The sequence below is a fragment of the Lissotriton vulgaris genome, unplaced genomic scaffold (assembly GCF_964263255.1).
Source record: "Lissotriton vulgaris unplaced genomic scaffold, aLisVul1.2 SCAFFOLD_9992, whole genome shotgun sequence".
Lineage (NCBI taxonomy): Eukaryota > Metazoa > Chordata > Amphibia > Caudata > Salamandridae > Lissotriton > Lissotriton vulgaris.
Window position 1 is genome coordinate 2,796 of NW_028244027.1, and position 20,530 is coordinate 23,325.

The window sequence follows — 20,530 nt, forward strand, 5'->3', positions numbered from 1 at the left end:
AGTAACACTAACAGTTCCGGGGCCATCCCTGCTTCAGCTAGAACACTCCAAAGTTTGAGACGGGGAACTAAATCAAAAGCTGATTTCGGGTCTACAAACACAGCATAGAGTGTCCCGTTGGTTAAGGTCACATTCCTCCAATAGAGAGCTATGAAAAACAAGCATTGGAAATGCAATAGGTCTCGCAGCATTAGAGTTAGTGCTTTTAGAATTGTTTATGGGTTTTTTTGTAAATCTTTAGCATTTTTGTTTCCTGTAGCCAATGCTAAAGAATTAAAAAAAAAAGCCATAAACATTTCTAAAAGCTCTAACTCAAATGCTCCGAGACCTATTGCACTGTGTGAGGGTGAGGGGTTGAGGGTGAGTGAGGGTGAGTGAGGGTGACGGTGAGTGTGAGTTAGGGTGAGGGGTTGAGGGTGGGTGAGGGTGAGGGGTTGAGGGTGAGTGAGGGTGAGTGAGGGTGAGGGGTTGAGGGTGAGTGAGAGTGAGGGTGAGTGAGGGTGGGTGAGGGTGAGTGAGGGTGAGTGAGGGTGAGGGGTTGAGGGTGAGTGAGGGTGAGGGCGAGTGAGGTGTTGAGGGTGAGTGAGGGTGAGGGTGAGGGGTTGAGGGTGAGTGAGGGTGAGGGGTTGAGGGTGAGTGAGGGTGAGGGGTTGAGGGTGAGTGAGAGTGAGGGTGAGTGAGGGTGGGTGAGGGTGAGTGAGGGTGAGTGAGGGTGAGGGGTTGAGGGTGAGTGAGGGTGAGGGCGAGTGAGGTGTTGAGGGTGAGTGAGGGTGAGGGTGAGGGGTTGAGGGTGAGGGTAGGTGAGGGGTTGAGGGTGAGTGAGGGTGAGTGAGGGTGATGCTGAGGGGTTGAGGGTGAGTGAGGGTGAGGGGTTGAGGGTGAGTGAGGGTGAGGGATTGAGGGTGAGTGAGGGTGAGGGGTTGAGGGTGAGTGAGGGTGAGGGATTGAGGATGAGTGAGGGTGAGGGGTTAAGGGTGAGTGAGGGTGAGGGGTTGAGGGTGAGTGAGGGTGAGGGGTTGAGGGTGAGTGAGTGAGGGTGAGTGAGGGTGAGTGAGGGTGAGGGGTTGAGGGTGAGTGAGGGTGAGTGAGGGTGAGGGGTTGAGGGTGAGTGAGTGAGGGTGAGTGAGGGTGAGGGGTTGAGGGTGAGTGAGGGTGAGGGGTTGAGGGTGAGTGAGGGTGAGGGGTTGAGGGTGAGTGAGGGTGAGGGAGGGTGAGGGGTTGAGGGTGAGGGGTTGAGGGTGAGGGGGGGTGAGTGAGGGTGAGGGGTTGAGGGTGAGGGTGAGTGAGGGTGAGGGTGAGTGAGGGTGAGGGTGAGTGAGGGTGAGTGAGGGTGAGGGTGAGGGTGAGTGAGGGTGGGTGAGTGGGAGTGAGGGTGAGTGGGGGTGAGTGTGGGTGAGTGTGGGTGAGGGATTGAGGGTGAGGGGTTGAGGGTGAGGGGTTGAGGGTGAGTGAGGGTGAGGGGTTGAGGGTGAGTGAGGGTGAGGGGTTGAGGGTGAGTGAGGGTGAGTGAGGGTGAGGGCGAGTGAGGTGTTGAGGGTGAGTGAGGGTGAGGGTGAGGGGTTGAGGGTGAGTGAGGGTGAGGGGTTGAGGGTGAGTGAGGGTGAGGGGTTGAGGGTGAGTGAGAGTGAGGGTGAGTGAGGGTGGGTGAGGGTGAGTGAGGGTGAGTGAGGGTGAGGGGTTGAGGGTGAGTGAGGGTGAGGGCGAGTGAGGTGTTGAGGGTGAGTGAGGGTGAGGGTGAGGGGTTGAGGGTGAGGGTAGGTGAGGGGTTGAGGGTGAGTGAGGGTGAGTGAGGGTGATGCTGAGGGGTTGAGGGTGAGTGAGGGTGAGGGGTTGAGGGTGAGTGAGGGTGAGGGATTGAGGGTGAGTGAGGGTGAGGGGTTGAGGGTGAGTGAGGGTGAGGGATTGAGGATGAGTGAGGGTGAGGGGTTGAGGGTGAGTGAGGGTGAGGGGTTGAGGGTGAGTGAGGGTGAGGGGTTGAGGGTGAGTGAGTGAGTGAGGGTGAGTGAGGGTGAGTGAGGGTGAGGGGTTGAGGGTGAGTGAGGGTGAGTGAGGGTGAGGGGTTGAGGGTGAGTGAGTGAGGGTGAGTGAGGGTGAGGGGTTGAGGGTGAGTGAGGGTGAGGGGTTGAGGGTGAGTGAGGGTGAGGGGTTGAGGGTGAGTGAGGGTGAGGGAGGGTGAGGGGTTGAGGGTGAGGGGTTGAGGGTGAGGGGGGTGAGTGAGGGTGAGGGGTTGAGGGTGAGGGTGAGTGAGGGTGAGGGTGAGTGAGGGTGAGGGTGAGTGAGGGTGAGTGAGGGTGAGGGTGAGTGAGGGTGGGTGAGTGGGAGTGAGGGTGAGTGGGGGTGAGTGTGGGTGAGTGTGGGTGAGGGATTGAGGGTGAGGGGTTGAGGGTGAGGGGTTGAGGGTGAGTGAGGGTGAGGGGTTGAGGGTGAGTGAGGGTGAGGGGTTGAGGGTGAGTGAGGGTGAGGGAGGGTGAGGGGTTGAGGGTGAGGGTTTGAGGGTGAGGGGGGGTGAGTGAGGGTGAGGGGTTGAGGGTGAAGGTGAGTGAGACTGTGTGATGCAAGGGCAATGCAAGCCCTTGATGAATACGGCCCCTAGATTTACCCACAGGCGAGAGCTCAGATCCAGCAGGCCAGATGCAAGATGTAACTGTAATGTCTCACTTGTTGAATAGTGCTCGAGTTGAATAGTGAATGTTTGGAATTTGCAGCGCTTTAAAACCCTGCTGTTGGTAATACTCTCAGTGCGTCACATTTAACTGTGCTTAATTGTCTAAGGGGACAAAGAGAAGTGACAATTTGGATGCTGCGCCACCCCCAAACATTTGCCCAGTTCCACACTCACACCCGTGCGCACACAGGCACACACAAACACACACACACACGTACGACATGGTGATGCAAACGTAAAGCGGGAAGCATGTTTCTTCTCACCAATAATAAACACAGGGTTGATGAGTTAGATGCATTCCACCCAGCCAAGAGGGAGATATCCCCAAGTGGGCCAGTCACGGTAACTCGCTCAGAGCCATAAATCACTGACGCCACATGCTACAGGGAAGGCGGCAGCAAAGTTCGCTGGATTCCCATGTCCACAGGGAGCACAGGTCGGCACCGGCCCTAAACTGCGCTCCATGAAAGCCACTACACAATCAAGATTGTGCCTGGTCAGAGGGTGTATCTCACCAGTTCCGGGATGCTCTCTGTGTCAGCAGACTAATAGGACTGACCCGAGGAGTCAAGGGGTAAGCTGCTTACTGTGACTTAGGATAGGGCAGACGAGTTCTTAATAGAATCACTGCCCTTTCCACTCCACTTCCTGTTTGTCTTGATGAACTTGTCAGGAGCGTAGGAATGGGATATGCTGATAAGGAGTGGAGAGAAAGAAAACAAGACGGACGGACGGAAGAGAGGGGAGGGGGGAGGAGAAATGCGACATGGAGGGAAGGGGAGGGGGCGGAGCGGGGTAAATTATACAAACAAAAAACAAGCCTTTCACCGTAACACGGCGGGCAGGGGAGGGGGCGGGCAGGGGAGGGGGCGGAGAGGGGAGAGGTGCGACACGGCAGGCAGGCAGGGGAGGAGAGTAGGAGGAGGAGGGGGGAGGAGAGTAGGGGAGGCACGGCCTAGCGGCAGGCAGGCAGGGGAGGAGAGGAGGAGGGGGGAGGAGAGTAGGGGAGGCACGGCCTAGCGGCCGTGCAATCAAGTAGTGAGGGGGCGGAGCTGGGGGAGGCTGTGAGAGAGAGTAGGCGGCTGGGGGCATGTGCACGCGCATTTAAGCTCAATGCGCATGCGCATTGAGCTTAAATTTCTCGTGCACTGCAAGGAATCGCCACGATTCCTTGCAGTGTGGATAAAGAGCGGATAAGTGCCAATACTCTCGCCTTGCTCGATGCGCATGCGCATCGACAGGCGAGACCTAAAAAGACCTGGTCAACTGAACTAGTACAGGGTCGAAACCCAGCTTGGTAAGGGGAGAAAATATATTTTTCTTCTATCCAAGATTGCAATTTGTTTTGCACTAAACAACCTATTATTTTTTGGGCCGAGTCAATAAGACAGATAGGTCTATAATTACTAGGTAGTGATTTGTCACCCTTTTTAAAAACCGGAATTATTTCCGCTCCTTTCCATGAAGTGGGGATTGGCGCACCCCTAGCCACAGAATTGGCTAACCACTCAAAATACTGACACCAAGATGAACGATCACTTAAAAACACATCGGCAGAGATGCCATCCATTCCAGGGGCTCTGCCCCCTGACACACAGTCTAGCGCTAAACTGACATCTTTAATTGTGAATGGCTGACACTGATAAAAGACTGTAGGGGGTAGTGAGCACTCTCCTTCGGCAAGTTTACAGGCGTATTGCGGTCTGAAGAATTCTACCCATTGGTGTTTGGCAACATTATTTTGCGGGGCTTGAGCTGTCCCTCCTCTATCCCACTGAACTATAGCCCAGAAATGCTTTTGATCCTTTGCTGTACAAGCAGTTTTCAGATTGCGCCACTGATCCTCATTCCACTGTTTTTTCGCTGCTTTCTGGGCTTTCCTATATATCTCCCTAGCCTTTCTCATGCCTAGGATATTCCTGGATCTGAGTTCAACACTTAGGTTCTGGCGGGCTAATTTACAAGATTGGTTGTACCACCCGACCTCAGGTAGATTTTTACCAACCTTATCTGATTTTGTGGTCTTCCTCAAGAACCCCTGGAGCTTAGTAAAGAAATGGGTATGAGCCTCTAGCATAATTTGGGGAAAATGTTGCTTGCTACTGTGGGTATTTATGTTTCCCACTTCTTCGATCACCACTTTTTTAAGGTCCTCCAGCTTCTCTGGACTCTCAATTAATCTGCCCCATTTTATATGGCGCAGGTTATTCGAGGCAACAATATCTAGGGTGACTTTGCCGCCCCCCATGTTGGGTTCTCTAGACCCCTTTTGTGCTTGGAATTCCATACAGAGTGGATTGTGGTCGCTTTCCAACCTGTCTTTTACTGTCATATCGATCAATCGATCCCATCCTCTGATGTCCACCAGGAAGTAATCTATTCGACTGGAAGACCTGCCGTTGTCAAATGTTTTTTTTCCCCTGGCGATCTGACTGGGTACGCCCATTGGCTGCTCTGAGTCCTCTCGCTAGACATAAAGCCTTAAGTTGGATAGCTACAGCTGTCCACCTTCTAATTACAGCTATATCAAGCTGAGGGACACCCCATTTACTGTCCTCCTCAGCAGCAAGAATTTGATCCTCCTGTCCAAGTGGTTCAAAGGTTGTGTTGACATCACCTCCCACAATAATGGACAGCTGGGTTGGAAGCGCCTCAAGTTGGAGGTCAAGAGCAGAGATTACTTCTGATGTTTGACCTCCCACTACCCCCCTGGCATAAATGTTAAAGATTGCCACCCCAGGGCCATTAGCCCATGTAATATTAACTGACAGTATGTTGTTTGATGGGGAATTAATTTGCTGAATTTTACAACATAGTGATTGGCGAATTCAAATTATCAGGCCCCCAGATGGGCGACCTTTGGTTTTTTTTGTAGCAAGTGCATGAAAGTTAAGAAACCCCAAACGGTGTACTGGGATCAATGACCATGATTCCTGGAAAAGAATGATGTCAAACTGGTCAATAAAACGACACCATTCTGGAGATGTTAGCTTATTACTAATTCCTGCAAGGTTCCAGGAGAGAAAGGTCACCCCTGCCTCGACTGCCGAAAAGCAGAGAGGATCCTGTGGTGTTAAGATGCTTTGGGTATCACACTCCCTCCCAGACTCAGGTTCTATATTGATGGCTGGATAGTCTGGTGTCTCTGGTGGTGGTACCTCACGTCCCGGGCTGTCACATATCTCTAATGAATTAGGGCAAATCAGTTGTTCAGGGTCAATGTTCTCTATCAACCTCACTGGGAAATTGGAGCGTCCCACCCTTTTCATTCGGGGCGTTGGAATGACATTAGTGAGAGGAATCCCCTGAATTATAGAAGCACACATTCTACCAGGCTCGGCTAGTTCCTTATACACAATGCTATCGGCCCACTCAAGTCAATCACATTCATTCAGGTCTGACAAAACCCCAAACCTATTTTCCAAGCTAATTCCCCAATCACTGGTTTGGGCACTAGTTTGGACATCCCTACCCCATTTATTTAACACTGGGTTCCACTTTGGCCTTAGTATACTAGAATTCGCTGCACTTCCTTTTCTACAGTAGAAATATTTAAGCGTAAGTGGAACTATGGTGCTACTCCTACGTTGCGGGGGGAATATGTTTGCCAGAACATTAGGGAGTACATCTGAACTAGAGAAGTTCAAGACTACACAATCTCCCTTGAACTTTTTCGGATTGTTCCCTATCCAGGCTACCCTTCTTGCCATGTTGATTTCCCCAGCTAGCTACTGTTTACCCCATGGGGACATCAACATATTGTTCGACAACCAATGCAGAGCTTTGCTAATCAAAGAGGTTGGAGATTCCACCTGGCCAGGCGTCAAAGGAGGTACGTTGGCCAGGACCAAGACCAGGGGAGAAGCTTCTACAATAAACTGGAATGAGCCTTTCTCTAGGCAAGATGCAGTGGGTCTAGGTGGGGATAGTCTTTGGCCACTGCCTGGCCATCTTCACCTCCTGGGGGCTGAGTGGTGGGAAGATTCAATGCCAATTTCACCCCACCCCCACCACACTCCCAGGGTGCTCCTCAGTGGTTTAATAATACCCTTGATCTTAGAGTCAATCATGCTAACTATTTTATTAATTTGCTCCTCCTCCATGACCACAATACCACCTTCCACCCCATCTACCTCATCATTGTCCACCATTTTGGGTGGAGAGGCTATCCTCTTTCTACTGGAGCGTGACCCACCATGTTTGGTCTGTGCTTTTCTGCATGTTCTAACTGCTCTGGTTACAGGCACAGGTGACAGGGATTTGTCTGCTATAGTAACTACCTGAACCTCAGGATCAATTGCTAAGTCGACAGTTGGGGGTATGCTATGTTCAGTGATGTCTATTAAAGGGGTATCGATATCAGGGGCATCACTACTGATGACATGCAATGGGGGTTCTAACAGGGGGGGATCTAACATAGGGCTCAACATAGAGCTTGACACGGGGGACGTGGGAGAGGGGCTCAATCCCAGTGACTGCCTTCTCTCGCTGTTGATTTTGCTCACAACCTGCACTAGGTAATTGTCTATGGTGTTAGACACGGAAGGAACCTTTTGTTTGGGCATGGCGCACCCAGTTGCTAGTGACACAATGGCAATCGATAGCACTCAGCAAACCTTAAGCCAGATAGTAATTATCAATTTTAGCTGGGGCAGATAAGTCATAAGGTCGCACGTAACCACGATGCTAACAAGGGATAACTGGTCTTACTGCATAAATGTCACGGAAGTCCCACAGAACAACGAGCAGAGTCCCTGGCCCAGTCCAGTCACGGACAGTTCCGGACTGTCTCAGACTGTCCGCCCTTTGTCCGGGCTTCGTCCGGGCGCTCCCACGATGCGGGGCTGGACTTCAATTGAAAGCGCCTCCTGGCGCGTAGTGGTGGGCGGAGGCTTCCTGCCGCAGGTGTAGCTGGTCCTGGTGGTCCCCTCCCGTACTGTGGCCGTGCAGGATGACACAAGGCAACGGCGGCAGGGGGAGGCCACAGGGCCGACAATTGCAGGAGCAGGAGGCGGGATTGCAGGGGCCCAAGAGTCTTCACAGCGTGTCGGGGAAAGCAGCACCCGGTAAGTTTAGAAAAAGAAACACCCGCTCTACCGGGCTGGATTTCAATTTAAAGCGCCTTCTGGCGCGTAGTGGTGGGCGGCGGCTTCCTGCCGCAGGTGTAGCTGGTGCTGGTGGTCCCCTCCCGTACTGCGGCCGTGAAGGATGACACAAGGCAACAGCGGCAGGGTGAGACCACAGGGCCAACAATTGCAGGAGCAGGAGGCGGGATTGCAGAGGCCCAAGAGTCTTCACAGCGTGTCCGGGAAAGGCAGCACCCGGTAAGTTTAGAAAAAGAAACACCCGCTCCACCGGGCTGGACTTCAATTTAAAGCGAGTCCTGGCACGTAGTGGTGGGCGGCGGCTTCCTGCCGCAGGTGTAGCTGGTCCTGGTGGTCTCCTCCCGTACTGCGGCCGTGCAGGATGACACAAGGCAATGGCGGCAGGGGGAGACCACAGGGCCGACAATTGCAGGAGCAGGAGGCGGGATTGCAGGGGCCCAAGAGTCTTCACAGCGTGTCCGGGAAAGGCAGCACCCGGTAAGTTCAGAAAAAGAAACACTTTCCACTAATCAGTAGGTACTGCGCATTAGCGAGCCACATACACTTGGGGGATGGTGCAAGATTGATGGTGCAAGATTGATTCCTGCAGGATATGTTGTCTGATAGACTAGCTAGCTCACAGTGCCACCGTAAGCCCCCAACCTAGACAGCAAGGGGATGTATTTTGGAAACAACTGAACATGACAACTCTGGGATTGTGGTAAAAGATCTGGAACCCTTTGGCTCAGTCACTCGTGCACTCTTGTTCATGTGAAAAAGACAAGGAATACGCAGAGGGTCATTTTTTCTAAATGTAATTGAAGCTACATTACTCTTGCACATATGTGTGTTGCAATGATCAGTAGACTAAAGCAGATGAAAGTGATTACATACACACACATAGTGGACAACGTGAAAAGTTCCACTATACTGCTGAGACAGTACATCCATGCAGATGTTAGAAATGGGAGTCTCTAGTTGGCAGAGGTAGGTACCTTTGTACAAATAAAGATCCTTGCTTCTAGTTAGGGTAAGGGGGAAACACTCCTAAAATAACCCCTGCTCACTGCCTTGGTAGCTTGGCACGAGCAGACAGGCTTATCTCAGAGGCAGTGTGTAAAGCATTTGTGAACGGATTGGTGTCAGTACAACGCATGTTATTACAACGCATGCTTTTACATCGGATTTTTTACAACGCAACTGTTAGTACAACGCGTTTTTTTACAACGCATGCTATTACATCGTAAAATAGTGTTACTGATTCAAAAGTACTATTACAACGCATTTTAATACAACGCATACCATTACATATTTTTTTTTTTTTTTGTAAAATAAAATCTGGCACCGGATGCAGGGAAATTAGGGGTTTTGGGTGGGTAAGTGTTTTAAAAAACGGGTCATTAAACTACTATAATATTACGAATTCAGTTTATTTATTTAATAAATTAATACCCGAGTATTAAAAAATAATACATTTCAAAGCATACCATTACATATTTTTTCTTTTTTTTTTGTAAAATAAAATCTGGCACGGGATGCAGGGAAATTAGGGGTTTTGGGTGGGTAAGTGTATTAAAAAACGGGTCATTAAACTACTATGATATTACGAAATCGGTTTATTTATTTAATAAATTAATACCCGAGTATTAAAAAACTTATTTATTTATTTAATAAATTAATACCCGATTATTAAAAAAAAATACACTTCAAAGCATACCATTGAAAATATTTTTTTTTTATTTTTGTAAAATAAAATCTGGCATGGGATGCAAGGAAATTAGGGGTTTTGGGTGGGTAAGTGTATTAAAAAACGGGTCATTAAACTACTATAATATTACGAAATCGGTTAATTTATTTAATAAATTAATACCCGAGTATTAAAAAACATATTTATTTATTTAATAAATTAATACCCGAGTATTAAAAAAAATACATTTCAAAGCATACCATTGCAAATATTTTTTTTTTATTTTTGTAAAATAAAATCTGGCACGGGATGCAAGGAAATTAGGGGTTTTGGGTGGGTAAGTGTATTAAAAAACGGGTCATTAAACTACTATAATATTACGAAATCGGTTAATTTATTTAATAAATTAATACCCGAGTATTTTAAAAATAATACTATTTAACATCGATGACTGTAATGACACACCAAAAAATAAATACATAAATTTTAATAAATAATACGTAGAACTGCTTACATGGAAAATAGAGATTAGGGGTGGCTAAATATGATTAAAAATGAGTTCAAAAATTAAAATAATAACACGATACCGATTTAGAGCATTAATAAATTAATACTCGATTACTTATAAAAATACTGTATACCATGGAATTCTTTAACAACGCAAAAGAATATATATATATTTTAAGAATATAAAGAAGAATTAAGAGTTTCCAATACTCGATAGACAAAAATACTGACCTTACGAAGAAATGAACGCCATTTTAAACACAGCAATGAAAAATAATGTCCATCTACTATTTCAATGCCCTCCAATGTCAACAAGACATTCAAAATGGATGCTAAAACGGAACGAAAGTTTGTTGAGCATACTTTTAAATAAAAAAATTTAAATTATAGGTTTCCTCATGAAATGAATCCCCCAAAAAAATGAAAGAAAACAATATAATTAACGAAAAATATAATGCTATTTAAGAAAAGTTATAAATAGACGTTACCCACCATTTTGAAAACAGTTGATTATCAACTAGCAGAGTAATCAGACGTGAAAACCTGACGCTCTGACCTCTTGAGATAAATATCACCGAAAGCGACCGTAGAAGCATTTCTATTTCATAGAACAGTAAGTTATTTAAAACGATATAGTAAAATGTTTTAGGTTAACATATTATTAGCGTAATATTTCCTAAAACTGTTTAAATTTTGTATTAATTAATATAGTAGTATACATTAATTTTGTAACACTTAGAACATAATATGTAAGGTTAATTCGTTTATTTGTTAACATAGTGAACGGTAATAAGAGTTAAAAATTATTTTAAGAGAAATAAATGTATATAATGAACGATAAACAAAATATAATTAATTCAACGATTTAAAATATTTCGTGAAGTAATAAACTTTTTAAAAATGTATTTATAGAAACGCCAACATTTCTAAAGTAATGAGAGATGGCTTAAAAGTAATATTTCTTAAATTCGTACATCCAAATGCATGGTAAACGATTTATTAATAAATAATACATATATTTCAAAAGGGGAACATCAATTACAACACAACTATTAATCCATTTCAAAAGTTTCCTGAAATATTATCTCAGCCAGACCTAACTGGAAAACAAAAATTGATAATTGCATTAAATAAAGTGGATTATTGAAAAATATTTTCCATATAATTGGAACATTAAATGTATATTAAAAAAATCGTAATCAAATAACTGCTTATAAAAATATAAATGGTTTGTTTAAATTATTTTATTTAATCGAAAATAACAAAGCACGTAAAAAAAAGAACCGTCTATATACCCCCACTCAGTTCATTAAATAACCTGAAATACTAAAAATAAATATGAGTAAACGATAAAGGAAAAGCAGTGTAAAGAGTTTGTATATATATATATATAAAAAAATAAGGTTCCATTCCATCGGGAAAAATTAAAAAACTAATACAAAATCGTACGATAATGTGCAGTAATATATATAGTTTTTCAATTTTAAAATGATGAAAAAACACCACATTTAATTAAAACTTGTGAAATTGTACTGTTTATAGCCAAACTGAAGAAGTAGCAAAACTCACAGAACGTCGAAAAAACAACCAAAATCGAGAGTATTTTGAAGAATTTCTAAAAAAACAACCTTCAAAAAACAAAGGTAATTTCAATGAATATATATATTGCATTTACAGATTTCATAGCAATTAAAAAACAATGTAGTAAAGATTATAAGTGCAGTATAATAATAACATTTACCATATTTCTAAACATCCTTCAAAATAAATGTTTTACCCCCACATATATATATAGAGCAGCCAATAAAATGGTACATTTTCTAAGCATTGAACACCTTTTGTACTTGTTTTCTTCGCAGCCTACCAGAAACCACTGCAAAGCAGACATCCACAAAAAGCCAGCCTATTCCACAACTATATACAACAGTTTTTCGAAAAGAATCTTCCGAAACCCAAGGTAATTTTCCAAAATAAACACATCTGAGTATCATATTTCACAGAAATTAAAAATCATTATGAAACGCATTATAAGTGCAGAATAATAACTAGTAAAATTATCCAATTACTATCCCAACTCTGTGAAAGTGCAAGAGTAGGTAAAGTGCTGGATAGTGTTCAAGTACCATTTACTATTCTAACTCCAAGTGAGTGCATATTCAGAAAAAGTGCTGGTTATTGAAAAAGTGCCAATTACTATTTCTGCTCTGTGAAAGTGCAAGAGTAGGGAAAGTGCTGGATAATGTCGAAGTGCCATTTACTATTCTAACTCCAAGTGAGTGCATATTCAGAGAAAGTGCTGGTTAGTGAAAAAGTGCCAATTACTATTTCTACTCTGTGAAAGTGCATGAGTAGGAAAAATGCAGGATAGTGTCCAAGTGCCAATTACTATTCTAACTCCAAGTGAGTGCATATTCAGAGAAAGTGCTGGATAGTAAAAAAGTGCCAATTACTATTCCAACTCTGTGAAAGTGCATGAGTAGGGAAAGTGCTGGATAGTGTCCAAGTGCCATTTACTATTCTAACTCCAGGTAAGTGCCTATTCTGAAAAAGTGCTGGATACTGAAAATGTACCCCTTACTATTCCTACTCTGTGCAAGTGCATGTGTCGGGAAAGTGCAGAATAGTGTTAAAGTGCCTCTTACTATTTAAACACCACATCATTGCATATAAAAAGAAAGTGCAGTTCAATGATAACATGTGCCATATTTATAAACATGCATAAAGGTAAATGCTTTTTCCCCCACATATATATAGAGCAGCCAATAAAATAATACATTTTCTAAGCATTGAACACCTTTTGAACTTGTTTTCTTCACAGCCTACCAGAAACCACTGCAAGGCAGACATCCACAAAAAGCCAACATATTCAACAACTATATACAACAGTTTTTCGAAAAGAATCTTCCGAAACCCAAGGTAATTTTCCAAAATAAACATATCTGAGTATCATATTTCACAGAAATTAAAAATCATTATGAAACGCATTATAAGTGCAGAATAATAACTAGTAAAATTATCCAATTACTATCCCAACTCTGTGAAAGTGCAAGAGTAGGTAAAGTGCTGGATAGTGTTCAAGTGCCATTTACTATTCTAACTCCAAGTGAGTGCATATTCAGAAAAAGTGCTGGTTATTGAAAAAGTGCCAATTACTATTTCTACTCTGTGAAAGTGCAAGAGTAGGGAAAGTGCTGGATAATGTCGAAGTGCCATTTACTATTCTAACTCCAAGTGAGTGCATATTCAGAGAAAGTGCTGGTTAGTGAAAAAGTGCCAATTACTATTTCTACTCTGTGAAAGTGCATGAGTAGGAAAAATGCAGGATAGTGTCCAAGTGCCAATTACTATTCTAACTCCAAGTGAGTGCATATTCAGAGAAAGTGCTGGATAGTAAAAAAGTGCCAATTACTATTCCAACTCTGTGAAAGTGCATGAGTAGGGAAAGTGCTGGATAGTGTCCAAGTGCCATTTACTATTCTAACTCCAGGTAAGTGCCTATTCTGAAAAAGAGCTGGATACTGAAAATGTACCCCTTACTATTCCTACTCTGTGCAAGTGCATGTGTCGGGAAAGTGCAGAATAGTGTTAAAGTGCCTCTTACTATGTAAACACCACATCATTGCATATTAAAAGAAAGTGCAGTTTAATGATAACATGTGCCATATTTATAAACATGCATAAAGGTAAATGCTTTTTCCCCCACATATATATAGAGCAGCCAATAAAATAATACATTTTCTAAGCATTGAACACCTTTTCAACTTGTTTTCTTCACAGCCTACCAGAAACCACTGCAAGGCAGACATCCACAAAAAGCCAACATATTCCACAACTATATACAACAGTTTTTTGAAAAGAATCTTCCGAAAACCAAGGTAATTTTCCTAAATAAACACATCTGAGTATCATATTTCAGAGCAATTAAAAATCATTGTGAAACGCATTATAAGTGCAGAATAATAACCACAAAAATTATTCAATTACTATCCCAACTCTGTGAAAGTGCAAGAGTAGGTAAAGTGCTGGATAGTGTCCTATTGCTAGTTACTATTCTAACTCCAGGAAAGTGCATATTCAGAGAAAGTGCTGGTTAGTGAAAAAGTGCAAATTACTATTCCCACTCTGTGAAAGTGCATGAGTAGGGAAAGTGCTGGATAGTGTCCAAGTGCCATTTACTATTCTAACTCCAAGTGAGTGCATATTCAGAGAAAGTGCTGGTTAGTGAAAAAGTACCAATTACTATTTCTACTCTATAAAAGTGCAAGAGTAGGGAAAGGGCTGGATAGTGTCCAAGTGCCAATTACTATTCTAACTCCAAGTGAGTGCATATTCAGAGAAAGTGCTGCTTAGTGAGAAAGTGCCAATTACTATTCCAACTCTGTGAAAGTGCATGAGTAGGGAAAGTGCTGGATAGTGTCCAAGTGCCATTTACTATTCTAACTCCAGGTAAGTGCATATTAAGAGAAAGTGCTGGATACTGAAAATGTACCCCTTACTATTCCTACACTGTGCAAGTGCATGTGTCAGGAAAGTGCAGAATATAGTTAAAGTGCCTCTTACTATGTAAACACCACATCATTGCATATTAAAAGAAAGTGCAGTTTAATGATAACATGTGCCATATTTATAAACATGCATAAAGGTAAATGCTTTTTCCCCCACATATATATAGAGCAGCCAATAAAATAATACATTTTCTAAGCATTGAACACCTTTTCAACTTGTTTTCTTCACAGCCTACCAGAAACCACTGCAAGGCAGATATCCACAAAAAGCCAGCCTATTCCACAACTATATACAACAGTTTTTCGAAAAGAATCTTCCGAAAACCAAGGTAATTTTCCTAAATAAACACATCTGAGTATCATATTTCAGAGCAATTAAAAATCATTGTGAAACGCATTATAAGTGCAGAATAATAACCAGAAAAATTATTCAATTACTATCCCAACTCTGTGAAAGTGCAAGAGTAGATAAAGTGCTGGATAGTGTCCTATTGCTAGTTACTATTCTAACTCCAGGTAAGTGCATATTCAGAGAAAGTGCTGGTTAGTGAAAAAGTGCAAATTACTATTCCCACTCTGTGAAAGTGCATGAGTAGGGAAAGTGCTGGATAGTGTCCAAGTGCCATTTACTATTCTAACTCCAAGTGAGTGCATATTCAGAGAAAGTGCTGGTTAGTGAAAAAGTGCCAATTACTATTCCAACTCTGTGAAAGTGCATGACTAGGGAAAGTGCTGGATAGTGTCCAAGTGCCATTTACTATTCTAACTCCAGGTAAGTGCCTATTCTGAAAAAGTGCTGGATACTGAAAATGTACCCCTTACTATTCCTACTCTGTGCAAGTGCATGTGTCGGAAAGTGCAGAATAGAGTTAAAATGCCTCTTACTATGTAAACACCACATCATTGCATATTGAAAGAAAGTGCAGTTTAATGATAACATGTGCCATATTTATAAACATGCATAAAGGTAAATGCTTTTTCCTCCACATATATATAAAGCAGCCAATAAAATAATACATTGTCTAAGTATTGAACACCTTTTCAACTTGTTTTCTTCACAGCCTACCAGAAACCACTGCAAGGCAGACATCCACAAAAAGCCAGCCAATTCCACAACTATATAGAACAGTTTTTCTAAAAGATCCTTCCAAAACCCAAGGTAAATTTCCTAAATAAACACTTCTGAGTATCATATTTCACAGCAATTAAAAATCATTGAGAAACGCATTATAAGTGCAGAATAATAACCAGAAAAATTATTCAATTACTATCCCAACTCTATGAAAGTGCAAGAGTAGGTAAAGTGCTGGATAGTGTCCTATTGCTAGTTACTATTCTAACTCCAGGTAAGTGCATATTCAGAGAAAGTGCTGGTTAGTTAAAATGTGCAAATTACTATTCCCATTCTGTGAAAGTGCATGAGTAGGGAAAGTGCTGGATAGTGTCCATGTGCCATTTACTATTCTAACTCCAAGTGAGTGCATATTCAGAGTAAGTGCTGGTTAGTGAAAAAGTGCCAATTACTATTCCAACTCTGTGAAAGTGCATGAATAGGGAAAGTGCTGGATAGTGTCCAAGTGCCATTTACTATTCTAACTCCAAGTGAGTGCCTATTCAGAGAAAGTGCATGGTTAGTGAAAAAGTGCCAATTACTATTCCAACTCTGTGAAAGTGCATGAGTAGGGAAAGTGCTGGATAGTGTCCAAGTGCCATTTACTATTTAAACACCACATCATTGCATATTGAAAGAAAGTGCAATTTAATGATAACATGTGCCATATTTATAAACATGCATAAAGGTAAATGCTTTTCCCCCCACATATATATAGAGCAGCCAATAAAATAATACATTGTCTAAGTATTGAACACCTTTTCAACTTGTTTTCTTCACAGCCTCCCAGAAACCACTGCAAGGCAGACATCCACAAAAAGCCAGCCAATTCCACAACTATATAGAACAGTTTTTCTAAAAGATCCTTCCAAAACCCAAGGTAAATTTCCTAAATAAACACTTCTGAGTATCATATTTCACAGCAATTAAAAATCATTGAGAAACGCATTATAAGTGCAGAATAATAACCAGAAAAATTATTCAATTACTATCCCAACTCTATGAAAGTGCAAGAGTAGGTAAAGTGCTGGATAGTGTCCTATTGCTAGTTACTATTCTAACTCCAGGTAAGTGCATATTCAGAGAAAGTGCTGGTTAGTTAAGAAGTGCAAAATACTATTCCCATTCTGTGAAAGTGCATGAGTAGGGAAAGTGCTGGATAGTGTCCAAGTGCCATTTACTATTCTAACTCCAAGTGAGTGCATATTCAGAGTAAGTGCTGGTTAGTGAAAAAGTGCAAATTACTATTCCAACTCTGTGAAAGTGCATGAGTAGGGAAAGTGCTGGATAGTGTCCAAGTGCCATTTACTATTCTAACTCCAGGTAAGTGCCTATTCTGAAAAAGTGCTGGATACTGAAAATGTACCTCTTACTATTCCTACTCTGTGCAAGTGCATGTGTCGGAAAGTGCAGAATAGTGTTAAAGTGCCTCTTACTATTTAAACACCACATCATTGCATATTGAAAGAAAGTGCAATTTAATGATAACATGTGCCATATTTATAAACATGCATAAAGGTAAATGCTTTTTCCCCCACATATATATAGAGCAGCCAATAAAATAATACATTGTCTAAGTATTGAACACCTTTTCAACTTGTTTTCTTCACAGCCTACCAGAAACCACTGCAAGGCAGACATCCACAAAAAGCCAGCCAATTCCACAACTATATAGAACAGTTTTTCTAAAAGATCCTTCCAAAACCCAAGGTAAATTTCCTAAATAAACACTTCTGAGTATCATATTTCACAGCAATTAAAAATCATTGAGAAACGCATTATAAGTGCAGAATAATAACTACAAAAATTATTCAATTACTATCCCAACTCTGTAAAAGTGCATGAGTAGGGAAAGTGCTGGATAGTGTCCAAGTGCCATTTACTATTCTAACTCCAAGTGAGTGCATATTCAGAGAAAGTGCATGGTTAGTGAAAAAGTGCCAATTACTATTCCAACTCTGTGAAAGTGCATGAGTAGGGAAAGTGCTGGATAGTGTCCAAGTGCCATTTACTATTCTAACTCCAGGTAAGTGCATATTAAGAGAAAGTGCATGGTTAGTGAAAAAGTGCCAATTACTATTTCTACTCTGTGAAAGTGCATGAGTAGGGAAAGTAATGGATAGTGTCCAAGTGCCATTTACTATTCTAACTCCAAGTGAGTGCATATTCAAAGAAAGTTCATGGTTAGTGAAAAAGTGCCACTTACTATTCCAACTCTGTGAAAGTGCATGAGTAGGGAAAGTGCTGGATAGTGTCCAAGTGCCATTTACTATTCTAACTCCAGGTAAGTGCATATTAAGAGAAAGTGCATGGTTAGTGAAAAAGTGCCAATTACTATTCCAACTCTGTGAAAGTGCATGAGTAGGGAAAGTGCTGGATAGTGTCCAAGTGCCAATTATTATTCTAACTCCAAGTGAGTGCATATTCAGAGAAAGTGCTGGATAGTGTAAAAGTGCCACTTACAATTCCAAGTAGAAAAAAGTAAATTTCAAACTTAAAATCAACAGTAAAAGCAAATAAATATTTTTCAAATTATGTGTAAATAAGAAAATTCAAAAATGTGTGTATCTTAAATAGAATATAATTTATATTTCCTTTTTTCAACAGGAAATGGCAAGCCAAAATACTGCAACTTACACCAAATCTCGAAAAGGGAACAGACTCCTGAAACATTGTGGATATATATACTGTAATGAGAGGCTAAGTGAACCCAGGAGACATTGGAGGTGTGTACAATATTATACCGCCCATTGCAGCGGCAGAGCGGTTACTGTTGGTGAGATAGTGGTTAGAACCACAGAACATAACCACTCTGCCTCTGCAATGGAGATTGAGATACGCGATACTATCAATGAAATGAAAGATATTGCATCCACCTCCAATCAAACTCCTGGTCAGATTTTGAGAGAGGTTGCTCAACATGTCCCTGGACATGTTGCTTGTAATATGCCAACAATCCCAAATTTGCGTAGAATTATTCAAAGAAAAAAGCAGGCAAGTAACACCCAAACTGTTACTCCTCAAACTTTTGCTGACATTGTAATTCCTCATGATTTAACCCTTTCCTTCTCTAATGAACCTTTTCTACTGTATGATAACCAAAACCCTCTCAAACGCATGTTAATATTTAGCACTCCCCGTAACCTTTTTAAATTAGAAAATACAGAAATTTGGATGATGGATGGGACGTTTAAAAGTACGCCCCATCCATTCACCCAAATTTACAGTATTCATGCTCAAATTAATAATAATGTAGTACCTTTAGTATACAGTTTATTACCAGATAAGCAATCAGCAACCTATACTGAGTTTTTATCAGTTATTAAAGAAAAAACTTCAGAAATAAGTCCTAGGAAAATCATATTAGATTTTGAATTGACAATGATGAATGTCATCAACAAATTGTACACGGATACCCAAATTCAGGGATGTTTTTTTCATTTTTCCCAGGCATATTGGCGTAAGCTTCAAAAAACATCCCTGGTTGCTGATTACTCGTCTGATAGCAAATTACAAGTCGAACTAAAAAAATTAACTGCACTTTGTTTTGTACCACCTGATAGTGTAGATGACTACTACACAGCAATTTCAGAGTCAGAATATTTTGTAGAACATGAGGAAAAATTGGCACCCATTTTAAATTATTTCGAAGACACATGGATTGGACGTCTAGGCAGATTGGGTCGCAGGAGGAAGCCACGTTACCATGTGGAGTGGTGGAATTGCTACTCAACCTGCTTAGAAGGTGGTGCAAAAACAAATAATGCCATAGAGGAATGGCATAACTCCTTCAGTCACACGATTGGCAAACACCATCCTAATTTCTACTCTTTCCTGAAAACTTTGAAGAAGGAGCAAAGTTTTCAAGAAATGAGACTTGCTCAGGCATTGTCAGGTACTCTAAACCCACGTCCTTCAAGGCAAACAAAGGAAATGTCTGAGAGACTATTGGGTGTACTACAACAATTTTCGTTGTGTGTGGCTTTGGATTACCTAGAGAATGTTGCTAATATTTTACATTTTTAACTATTTTTTATTTAACTTACTTTCCTGCTTTGCCCTAAATTAATTTTTCAATATTTTAATTCATTTGAAATTTTTTTAAAATGTTTTAAATTATTACTTGTCGGGTTCCCTTACCTTTTTTAGATTTTTTTTTCTCTAAGTACACCTGTTAAAAATAAGAAAAAATTATTTTCTTATCTCTTTCAAAAGAAGAAAACCCTAACATAATAGTTTTTAAAAATCTTTATGAAAACTACAATGGAAATAAATTGCATTCCATTTTTTTTTTAAATGTTGTAAACATTCTGAACGTACCAAGAAAATTTATACTATACAAAATGACACCCCTTTATTTTAGAAAATTGATGCTGGCTTGTGTTAAATTATATTAGTAAACTGGTACTATTATAGAAAAAAACATCTGTTTCTTTATTATATTTTTCAAAAATTTCTATGCTATTTGAAACAGAAATATTTTTTGTAAAAGATAAAATTCTTTTTTTTTCTAAGCTTAAATTAAAAGCATTATTATTTGTTTTTTATCAAATTTACCCCTATAAATTTGACTTTTTCATTATTTATTTCACACCAACCTAACTGCAGTATTTCTCGCTAACTAAACAACCTAACTGCAGTATTTCTCACTAACTAAAAAATTCAAATTGGCATTTTTACAAAAAATAATTACTACTTTCAATGAAAATCCTTTTTTTTCCAATATGTAAACAATTTATTCTCAAATAACGGTCCTCGATATCAACTTTCCCAAACAAATCGAAAACATCAAAATGTAACCAAATCAATCAATTATGAACATTTTTCAAAATTCTCAAATAAGCAAATAAACGAAACCTTGCATGGTATTTAAACAACGAACTGTCTTTTAAATTCCAAAAAACCAGTTTTCTCTTATACAAAACAAGCCAAATTCAATCAGTTTTCCAAAAAATTGTTTCTAATATTTCC

General features: G+C 41.2%; 1 protein-coding gene across 1 annotated transcript; it reads left to right on the forward strand.

The window, feature by feature from the left end:
- Positions 1 to 18,166: 18,166 nt before the first annotated feature.
- Positions 18,167 to 19,585, forward strand: LOC147668176 (uncharacterized; the record flags this gene model as incomplete). Its single annotated transcript, XM_086948725.1, has 1 exon — positions 18,167 to 19,585. A coding segment is annotated over one exon (1,419 nt), but the record flags the coding sequence as incomplete, so codon positions are not given.
- Positions 19,586 to 20,530: the final 945 nt, after the last annotated feature.